General features: G+C 34.6%; 1 protein-coding gene across 1 annotated transcript; it reads right to left on the bottom strand.

Annotated features, from left to right (window-relative positions):
• Positions 1-542: 542 nt before the first annotated feature.
• On the bottom strand, positions 543-4,067 carry LOC125653982 (putative acyl--CoA ligase YdaB). The gene has a single exon (XM_048883675.2). The coding sequence runs from the start codon at positions 4,058-4,060 to the stop codon at positions 2,360-2,362; it is 1,701 nt and encodes a 566-aa protein (XP_048739632.2). The 5' UTR covers positions 4,061-4,067; the 3' UTR covers positions 543-2,359.
• Between the last annotated feature and the right edge of the window lie 7,964 nt (positions 4,068-12,031).

Here is a 12,031-nt window from a genome sequence, read left to right as displayed (position 1 = left end):
TTGTTGTGCCACTATTAAAGATGAAAACTCCAGATTTGGCACCCAAAATGACTGATTATTTTACCTAATACTTCTCTTTCACATGTGTCCCCCCCTTCGTAAATCCTGGATCCGCCTCTGGTATGTTTATTATCATCACTGCTTCTGGTACGTGTTTAAAAAACATATTGCTCCCGTATGATGGAACTACGAACTCATGCTGAACATATAGACCTGTACATAGACTCGTACGCAGTACGATAGCAAACACTTGGTAACACGGGCCTTTTCCTCCCCTGTCTTTATAGACACAAATACACCCTCCGCTGAAAGTTTTGTAACTTATTCAACTTAAACGTAGTCAAAATTTTGAATTCGAAAGCATGTTTTTCTATGCTACTGAGGACTGGAAATAAGGGGCCTTTCATATTGGCCTTGTGACCCACGATAGGTAAACGAATAGACCGACCGTGGGTTTCCGACGATGTGCGTGTTCATGCACTCGTAGTCGTAGATAATTAATATTTGGCTATTCTTGCAATATTTATAATACTCGGACACAATGACATTCGTAATCAGTCTTATTCAAAGAACTTAACATTATTTCACAGTGTTTCACATATTATATGTTTAAACTTGTATATTCAATATTAATGCAAATATTTCAATGAAAGAAATGAATATGCACAGTATTTTATATCACATACGTTTAAATAGCACTTGTATATTCAATACCACTGCAGATATTTCAATAAAAAAAAACATGAATCAGAAGACTTATATGAACCACCCTTTTCTCCAAAAAATATGCATGTCCTTCATACGTTTTAGAGTTCTAATTGCAGTCTCTCGCTGAACCGAAAATTCAATATTGGATAACCGGGATGTGATGAACTGAAGGTCAACTGAGGTCATTGAAAATTGCTACAAACTGAAACAAAGCAAGATGACATCAAAATCAATCACATCATTTAAGAGTATAATATCTAAACGTTGTGTTTGATTCTTTTTAAATGTGTTTTAGAGAGAGAAAAAAATTAAAAAGAATCAAACACAACGTTTAGATATTATACTCTTAAATGATGTGATTGATTTGTGAAAATATTTCAGTTAGTATGAAAACATTCAATTTGGAAACAAAACAGTCTGAATTTCCTCTGTCTTTTTTATTTTTTGCATTTTGAGCGTAAATTAAAGTAAAAAAAATCATATACAATATGAATGTATTTAGGATTTTTAAAAGTCCATTTAAAGAATGCATTTAGGTACCAAACTAAAATTAAACCTAAAAAATAAAATAAAAAAACAAAAAAATAAAAAAAACCCCAAAAACCAAAACAAAACAACAACAACAAAAAAAAACCCCGAAAAAAACCAACAACAAACAACAACAGAACAACAACAATTTAAACATATCACCGACCAAACTACATACTTTAGAGAATCTTTAACCACAATAATCAAATGTTTGGCTCGAATCGTTTTGAACACAGCCTTATTTTGCTTTGAAAAATTATTCAAACAGTTGAACAGTATCAGTCATCCTCCTAGGTACCTGATCCCAGCTCTGGTGTGTTCAGGGATCCGCGTTTGCCCAACTCTTTATTTTGTATTCCTTGTAGAAATTATGAAAGTTTCACATAAACTTTATCATTTCATCTTAGAAAGAAAGTCAAACTATTTTTTTTCAAAGAGGAGATTGTGTTGAAATTACATACCAGATATGACTACAATTAGGTATATAATGCAAAAGAGGGGTGAAAGTGTTGTCTTAGACATTCTTTTTTAGTGAAAGAAAACTTTTAATTTAGCCAAGATGAAATCAGGCTACGTTCAATATCTAGTATTTTTATCATATGCACACTAAACTGTCAAGTTAGAAAAGAATTACCGGGATACATTGAAAGCTTACGATTCATAAATGTCTACAACAATCACTTTAGTTACGAAATAATCTGCCATTAATGAACAAATATCCTTCAACCATTTTTTGTTTTCCTTGTTCGGAAAGCAACAAGATTATTTTATGTTAAAAGAATAAAAATTGATTGTAATGTTATATACAATAGCATATTTCATAACTGCATAAATAGGAAACCAACGTGTAATGTGGCGTTCTCTTCTCTAGTTTGTTCTTTTTCTCAGTTACAATTTATGAGAATTGTTTCAGTCCTATTGGAAATTGGAATTTCCATGAGTTCAAAATGTATGACCTCTTTATTTTGGAATATAGAGAGAAATCTAACAGTATATACGACACTGTTTTCATATATCATTCATGCAACTATATCTTGAAAAGGGATGCCGCATATTAGAAGAATAGTTCCGATTTAATTTTAAATATACATATTTTCATTAGTCGTTCATTTTGAACAATGTCTTACATCAGGCATTGTTTTCTCAGTCGTAGAATAGCATCAGTTCTCAAAACTTTTTTCTTAATTTTCCCGTTATCAGACATTGAAAAATTGAAGAATCGAAGAAAATACGTTGGCATTTCTCCAAGACCATCTAATGATTCAAACCCAGTAAAGTTTTCCTTGCAGAACTGTTCAACATCAGCTGGCGAAATATCATGACCTGGCTCTGTGACGTAACAAACACAAATTTCTTCGTACAAACGCTTATCGGGCACCCCAATTACAGCCACATGCCTTATACCATTCATTTGCATAATTACTTTCTCAATTCTGTATGGCATGGTCTTCCTTGTGCCTCTAGAAATAACATCCTTGATTCGTCCCTCTAGTACAATATGATTCTGATCATTTATATGGCCAGTGTCACCGGCACGGAACCATTTCCCGGGCAAAAAAACTTCATCATTTAACTCCTTGTTCTTGTAATATCCGTTGAAAAGACTTGAACTTCGTATGCAAAGTTCCCCGGTATCACCTTTTTTCAAAACATTTCCATCTTCATCGACGACCTTAACCTCTGTGCTTGGAATCGGTTTTCCCACATCCCTGGAATCGAGTTTGCCGGATGTAACTATGGGCGGAAGTGTGGTTATCAGTAAAGTCTCCGTTAATCCATATCCGACCAAAAGGGCCTTGGTAAATACTCCAATTACCTGCGTGTGACTATCTTCAATTGGTTGACCTACAGTCATAATCACCTCAAGTTTGAAAGAATCTTGGTAGTAATCTTTTTGAGCGACTAAATCGAGAAGAAAATAAGGTATCAGAAGAGCCGATGTGCATTTTTCTTCTTTGATTACCTCCCATATCTTCATAGCATTGCGTCCGTCATCAGCGATGGCGATCGAGGAGTCGCAGAATACTATAGTTTCTCCTTTACACACTGCTATGATCGGAGATCCAGCTCCCCAGGCAAACGGTCGATCGTTATACATTTTCCCAGACTGTAACATATCTTTTGGTCTTCCCGCTTCACGTTCAACGTTGTTGAGAATAGAGTGCGTGTGAGGAACCAATTTTGGTTTTCCTGTGCTTCTGGACGTGTTAAAAATAATAATTTCATCTTCGGGGTTGAGTGGTGGAAATTCAACAGCGGCCTCCTTCATTTTCAATACGCCTGGGAGATTTTCATAGGAAATCAAGAGTTCATTTCGTCTGAGAAACACCAAAGTCGGATCCTTTGAATTTACATTTTTGTCATCTCTTGAAGAGTTACTTCGACGAAGAATTGAAATAAGCTGGGAAATCATCTCTAGATATTTCTCTCCTTTTCCTGGATCTATCAGAAAAGCCTTGCATTCGGTAATTGAAAATATTTCCCATAAGTCCTTAACGTCGGAGATACTCAGAGTCACATGAACAACGACACCACCAGCCATGATTATTGCCAACTCCGCGATCACCCATTCCAGAGTGTTCGGTCCTAAAAGAGCAACTTTATCCCCCTTGGAGACCCCTTTACTGACGAGATAGCGAGCTAATTTTGTTGCCTTGGTTTGAAGTTGGCGGTAAGTCAAACTTTCTCTTGTTCCGTCAATTCCTCGGTGAATAAGAATTTCTTTATCCGGATATGACGTAGCTGTGTCTTTGAAGACTTCAATGATTGTTCTATAGTTATAGGGGGTAATACGTGGAGTAGAGAGATAGCTGAATTCTGACATCTCGGACACGCTTCTGAAATAGGAAATAATCTAAGCTGAAATTTCACTGACGAATATTTTACAATTGTTATCAAAATCAAATTTATGATTGCATATATTTATCTGATCCCTTACACTGCATTACTTTAAGTTACACTAAATAGCTTTGTATTTTTTGAGAACTTTAACTATAATAAAACAACTTACGTTAAGTTACTTAAACAACGTATTCACGACATGATCTATAATGTTTCCTGAAAAAAAAAATAACTTCTGCTTTTACCAAGCCCAAATAAAAGAACTTTGAATTGAATCAATGTAAAACTTATACGGTATCAAATTTTGATGCACCAGATGTGCATTTCGACAAATAATGTCTCTCCAGTGATGCTCAACCGAAATGTTTGACATCCGATATAACTATGAAGTTTTAGAGCTAAATATAGCCAAAAACAGCGTGCCAAAAAAGTGAAGCCAAATTATAATATAATATAATTTTTATGGAAAAATTAGTTAAGAATAAACTTACAAATGCAAATCAAGTGTATTGCTATTAAATAAACTTAGAAATCCAAATCAAGTGCATCACTATTAAAACTGTTCTTATTTATGTACATATAGATGTATGTGTAAGTGTTTGATTGTGTTGTGTGTACATTTCTCTGTGTGGTTGTGCGTGTGTGTGTTTTCAATCAAAGAAAAAGAAAATATGATATAAACAATATGCTGCAATATACCTTGCTATTGGTAAAAACTATTGAGAAAACAATTGAATTAATCAATCAACAATTTCTTTTTTTCCCCATTATATGTTGATTTACATCCCATTCGAGAATGTTTCCTCATGCAGTGACGCCACCACCTTTAGTTTCACCTATGCATGACGCTAAATGTTGAGACATGATGGTTCTTTTCAGCGTCAACACCTACCGTGACACAGAACCTTCAAATCTTGTATTTCACTTTTCCTTCCTGTTATAAACGACGACACATTAACTGTTACTAGTACGTTAACATTTTAGTTTTCGTGTGGCGCAGGAATCGAGACTCGAACCCAGGAACCCCACAACCACCACCCTCCGGTTGTGAATCTAGTGTCTTAACCATAGGATTTTCACGACCAGTTTCAATAATGTGACAGAAATAGTGAGTTACATGCTTTTTTCTAGTCCCACGGAGATTCATGTTAGAATAGGTCCTCAGCACTCCTTGCTTGTCATAAGAAGTAGTTTATTGGGGCGGTCCTTCGGATGGGACCGCAAAAACAGAAGTTCCATGGTACACCAGGCGTGGCACAATAAATATCCCTCCCTGCTTATTGGCCGTATACGCCTAGCATACAGTTAAATTTTGAAGCCCTTCACAGACAGTGAAGTAGTCTCAATATGAAGGGAAAATTCTCAAGAGGGACGTTATAAACAATATACAACCAAGCAACATATTTTACGGAAAACAAAATGATGTATGTACACTATTCTATTATTGTTACATCTACTATGTGCTTTAAAGGTAATTGCAATCTTTATTCTCCTTTCAAAACATTCTCCAACATAATCCAGCAAAAACGTGTTATAATGTTTGTGTCAAATTACACAACTACATATATAATTATAAACATCAAACCCATATGTTGAATGTGACCTTGACATCAGGTTATTACCATGGAAATTCATTTTTGAATAACTTCAAGAAGGCCCTACTTATAAGCAAAAGTTTAGGTATATGCAGATTACAAGTTGAATATTTAATGACATGCGTAGAAAGATGTCAAAATCTGTTAAATGAAGTCCTTGGAGCAGATCACAAACTTCGACCAAACGTTCTTTCTGTATATCTAGATATACAGTTAAAATGAAAGTCCTCTGGGTTGCCCACATTCCCATATATACCATACCATTAATATATAGGTCAGAATACATTAAGAATAACAATGAAAATGCACCAATGCCTATAACACATACACTTGAACTACATGAGTTTCGATTATCTATATATATGATTCCATTTTAATGATCGACAGGACAGTGGTGTGATAAATGTGTCAATGAATTTTCCTTATGCTTGGTAAAATCGTAGTATGAAAGGTAAAGATAACGAACATTGATCAATCTCATAACTCCCATAAGCAATACAAAATAGATAGTTGGGCAAACACGGGCTCCTGGACACACCAGAGGTCGAATCAAGTGCCTAGGAGGAGTAAGCATCCCCTGTCGACCGGTCAAACTCGCTGTGAGCCCTATATTCTGATCAGGTAAACGGAATTATCCGTAGTCAAAATCAGTGTGTCAAGAACGGCCTAACAATCAGTATGACACACATCAGACAGCATATTAGATCCTATATATGTCCAACTTCTGTAAGGGTGTTTGGCATTCAAAGGGAGTTATGGGCAAGGAAGAGTTACAGTCTCTGAAATATAGGGGGACAATTTGGGGTTCGCTATCAATAAACGCCATGATATTTCCTGTAAAGGACCAAAGTGCCAACTTGCTGTAGCTGACTCTTGATCAATCATTCATTAACTGACATACGTCTTGAATATGTTGGTGTGAAGCGATACTCCATGTATCAGATAATTTAGATGCGCTGAAAATGTTGTCTTTTTGGAGGATGGGGAAAAGTCACAAAATTTCAAGTGCCCATATTTCTATTCATATAATGATACACATGTGGAATGACATTGCGTCAGAAATGATTTGAAGCTATATTTTTAGAATGTTCAGTTAAATATTTCCAACGCCAAACTTACACAATATATGGTATTAACTATTTCAGTTTTGGATAAAAGAAATTGATAAAGAAAGACGTATCTTCCTACCTTTATTCTATCCTACCTTAATGTTCTCCAAGGTATGTAAATTCAGAACACAAACGTTTCAATTCAACATCGCAATAAAAGGCCTAATCAATTGTATTTTTTGTTTGACACACAGTCTTGTCTGAATTGCTCCAGATATTTTCTAATATTTATATACAGTAGAGGTACCTATCACACTCCTCCCAGCAATGCCATATCAAATGGAAGAGATCACAAGATATAGATATTTCCTTTTTCTATTTTTATTGAAGAAGCTGCTGATGATCTAAACAATGTAGTTAATATCTACGATGTCAAAAAGTCTAGTATTTAATTCATCGTGAGCCGTGTTTGTGTTGCAAACTCATACGTTTTGATATGGTTTATTTGAGAAATGTTTCGTTATTTCAAATTTACTTATAGTTGTTTAGATTTATTTTTGAAACCACACTTGATTTATGAGATTGATCACTGTTCGTTATCTTCACCTTTCATTTACAACAGATATGTTGTGCCACAATACGTTGGAAGTTTCTCCTTCACAGCAGTTTATACTTTCGTAAGAATCCAATATGGGGCTTGATAGAACACTTAGTGAATCCAACAGTCTATTTCTAGCAGGGACTTTTGTGGAGTTTCAGAATGCATCATGGGTACCATAACTGGTTTGCATTGACTGGAGTATTAAATGTTGGATTAATTTCGTTTTTTTATACTTCACCTTTCATGTTTCTAAAACTGAAGCATGATTTTGAAGATTTTCAACTTCAAATCGTGTTTGTTTGTAAGGTATATTATTACAATTGTATTTTAAACGAATTTGACTTGAAGTTCACATTTGGTAAAGGTTTTCAAAGGGAAGGATTATTTTGATGTGCCTAATGCGATATCTTAACCTTCCCCTTATACTATTTATCCATTCTGACAAAGTGTCAACTTTTATTTAATATGTAGCCCATCATCTTGTATAATCTTTAACAATATCCATAATGAAGATAAAGTTTGGTTGGCAATGAACAGAATGGCTTCTCTGAGTTTAAAGTAAATTATTTTAAATCCACCTTTTCAACTACATATATATTGGCATCACCAGTAATGACATGTCCTGTTGAATAAATACGTTCTGGACAACATTGAGTGTTTACTCTTTACAGTTGTGGATAATTCATATATGTAAAATGTATTCCACTATATAAAAATATACATTTAAATTTTGAAAGTAATGTATAAATGTAGAATATACGAAGCAAAAAAAAAAAAGAAAAAAGTAAGTATTACTTTTAATTATCATTTATCAAAAAATCTTCATTAGATATAAATAAAAAATGCGATTCAATAGAATAGAATAATCAAATGATAACAATGGCTTCGGATATATATAATTAAATTGATATTATTTCATAGTGTAGGCCCATTGTAAATCACAATGGTTTTTCTAAAATCATAACTTATAATCGCTCGCCTCCTGGCGGCAGATGATCACACTTTTGTAGGATCATGCATTGCTCAAAACTGCATAAAATATATGACACATTAATAAAACATTCGGAAAGTGTTATATAATTTAGTGGTAAAGACCGTGAAAAAGTTTTCGTGGACATTTGCAGGTGTATGTATATATTTACCGTAATAATGTCAATAAATTAGCAAAGAGCATAAAATTGATATTCGCAGACTCACTTTGCAAACTGTAAGTGTATTTGCATTAAGCCAATACATGCTCAACAAGAAAACGTATCAAATACGGAGAGTTATATACTAGGGACCTTGGAAGTATTGAAAATTCTCTTTATTCTGGAAATCCACGAAATGAAATGATGAACTGTTTTTTATCATGACAGTAAGAAAACAAGTTTGATCAGTAATCCTGCAGACTACCAACTTAGACACAGGAATCGATCATTGATCAAACAAAATCATTGGCACAGTGACAGGCTTTAAAATGAAAAGAAAAAATATTTCATATATCGACGCAGTTTTGTCTATTAACAATAATCATTTTCATTCATATGTCATTTCAATATATTCCAGTGAACTAAAAACAAAGAACGTCGCAGAGTTTTCCACATCTGCTTCATGTTCGCGTATTGTTAACAACAAACTAACAACTCAACTTTATGACAAACAGTTTCTCCATCGTCAATATCCCATATTTATGTAACCAATCCCATTGTCATTACCTATGGTGTTTATGAATTTCGACCGATTCGATACGCAAGAAAATTTTCTGCGTATGATGAATCTTGAAATGGAGGCAAACTACTTCTACTTAAAATTAAGTTACAATGGTTTGAAAAATTTCATTTAAAGACAGCATTTTGCTAATTTTATCGATTTGATTTGCAAAATATACCAACTATTCAGGTTAATACGTCCACTCTATCACCATTCAGTCAGAACCGGAGGTGACGAGCTTGAATATAATGCATTAACATAAATTACATACACAAAGCTTCAAATTGATATATCATTGGGGGGGGGGGGGGGTGTGACAAGTGGGCGAGAAAGAAAAATATCCGTATTTTATATATTATAAATGTTTGATACTATCCGGAGTATTTCAAACAAGACTAATTAATTTCAGAAAAAGTGAAACAAGGTTATTAAGTAATGTTAATAAGTCTTCTCTAGATTTCAAGGACGGTAAATATTCTTGGGTATTACCCCAATTGAATGACAAGCACACTCACAAGAGTTGGACATGTATAGGATCCCGTTTACTACGATTTCACAAAGAATAAGGAAAATACATTGACACAATTATCATTCCACTGTCCTGTCGATCGTTAAAATGAAATCATTTATATAGATAATCGCAACTCATGTAGTTCAGGTGTCTATGTTATAGGTATTGATGCAATTTTCCTTATTTAATCTTAATAATTTACGACATATATATAGGAATGAGGGCAACCTCGAAAATTCGCAGATAAATGTTGATATGCTCTCTCTCTCTCTCTCTCTCTCTCTCTCTCTCTCTCTCTCTCTCGAGAGAGAGAGAGAGAGAGAGAGAGAGAGAGAGAGAGAGAGAGAGAAAGAAAGAGAATATTTAATTGGAATTTGCATCTGCTATCAGGACTTCATTTAACAGATTTTGGTATCTCTCTACGCATGTCATTAGATATTCAACTTGTAATCTACATATAGCTGAACTTTGCTTGTATGTAGGGCTTTCTTAAAATTATATAAAAAAATAACCTGATGTCACGGAAAATTATCATACGAGAAATGGGTGATGGCCCAATCACAGTCAACATATGGGGTTATGTCGATGTTTATAATCATAGTTGTCAATATGAGTTGTTATTTCATACAAGATTATAACACACAGCTTTTCGAAAATCCGTTTTGTTGTATTACGTTAGAAATTGTTTGGAAAGTAAAATAGAAATAGTAATTGTCTTTAAAGCACAGACTAGATGTAAGAACAATACAGCAGTGTACATACATCATTTGGTTTCCGGAAAAATATGTTGGTTGGTTGTATAGTGTTTAACGTCCCTATCAAGATTTTCTCACTCATATGGAGACGTCCCCATTGCAGATGAAGGGCTTCAGAAATTTAGGTCTATGCTCCGCAGCACAGTTAAGGTTCTGACCGGTGCGAGTGTTATCATCTCTGAAGGAATATGTATTATGACATCACACATAAACAATTAGATATTACAATCCTTCATAATACCATGAAATAGAATAATTAATGTTTCTAAAATGCACAGAGGTATAACATTACACAAAAACTTCACATTAAATGGCTTTTTGTCGTTAATTTTAACCGGGAACTTGAAAAAATTGATCGCGCAGGGGTCCTTCGAATGATACCGCAAAAACCGTGGTTTTCGAAATATACCTGTGGAATAGAGGTCCTCAACAAATTTTGCAATTTGATTTGTTAATGTATTAAACAACATCTGCAATTTTTGGTCTCATCTGAAAGGACTGTCCCATTTAATCCCCTCTTACGACAAGCAAGGGGTACTGATGACCTGTTCTACAACGTAGCACCGATCTCCATGGGACTACAAAAAACTATATAATTCATTGTTTCTATCAGATTGTTGAAACTGGTCGTGATGGTGCTGTAGTCAAAATACTAGCTTTGCGACAGATTAATTCTCGATTTCTGCGCCACATCAAACCTAAAGGTTTAATAGATTGTTCGCTGTTCGTTATTTTCGCTGTAAAGGTTCTGTATAACGGTAGGTGTTGACGCTGTAAAGGTTCTGTATAACGGTAGGTGTTGACGCTGTAAAGGTTCTGTATAACGGTAGGTGTTGATGCTGTAAAGGTTCTGAATAAGGTAGGTGTTGACGCTGTAAAGGATCTGTATAACGGTAGGTGTTGACGCTGTAAAGGTTCTGTATAACGGTAGGTGTTGACGCTGTAAAGGGTCGGTATAACGGTAGGTGTTGACGCTGTAAAGGTTCTGTATAACGGTAGGTGTTGACGCTGTAAAGGTTCTGTATAATGGTTGGTGTTGACGCTGTAAAGGTTCTGTATAACGGTAGGTGTTGACGCTGTAAAGGTTCTGTATAACGGTAGGTGTTGACGCTGTAAAGGTTCTGTATAACGGTAGGTGTTGCCGCTGTAAAGGTTCTGTATAACGGTAGGTGTTGACGCTGTAAAGAACCATCATTGTCTCAACCTTTAGCGTCATGCATAGATGTAACAAAAAGGTGGGACGTCACTACATGTAGGAAGCATTCTCGAATAAGATGTAAAACAATATGCATGTAAAGAAACAAAAGAAATTATTGATTGATTATTGAAATAATAAAGTATAGTGTAGTGTATGGTTTATCTCATATTTTTCTTCGATGAAAACACATACATTCGCACACATGCACGCATGCATGCGAACATACACGCACATACACATACAAACACAATCAAACACACGTATAAATGGGAACTTAAAGACTGTTTTAACGGCGATACATTGCTATTGGATTTTTAAGATTATTTTAAACTAATTTTTATATGAAAATGTTTTCTATTGAATGGAATTGAAGTCAAAGTTCTTTTATTTAGAAATACCTGTAAGGCTAGGTGAAAGCAGAAGAAAGAAGTGGTTCATGGATACAGAACGATTGATTGATACCACCACTTTGGTAATGCCTTTTCAGGAAACCTTGTAGCAGTGCAGTATATATCATCTCCTAAACACATCGTTTTATTATATTCAAAGAGTT

This window comes from Ostrea edulis, chromosome 7, assembly GCF_947568905.1.
Source record: "Ostrea edulis chromosome 7, xbOstEdul1.1, whole genome shotgun sequence".
Lineage (NCBI taxonomy): Eukaryota > Metazoa > Mollusca > Bivalvia > Ostreida > Ostreidae > Ostrea > Ostrea edulis.
This window is presented reverse-complemented; position numbering and strand designations above follow the sequence as displayed.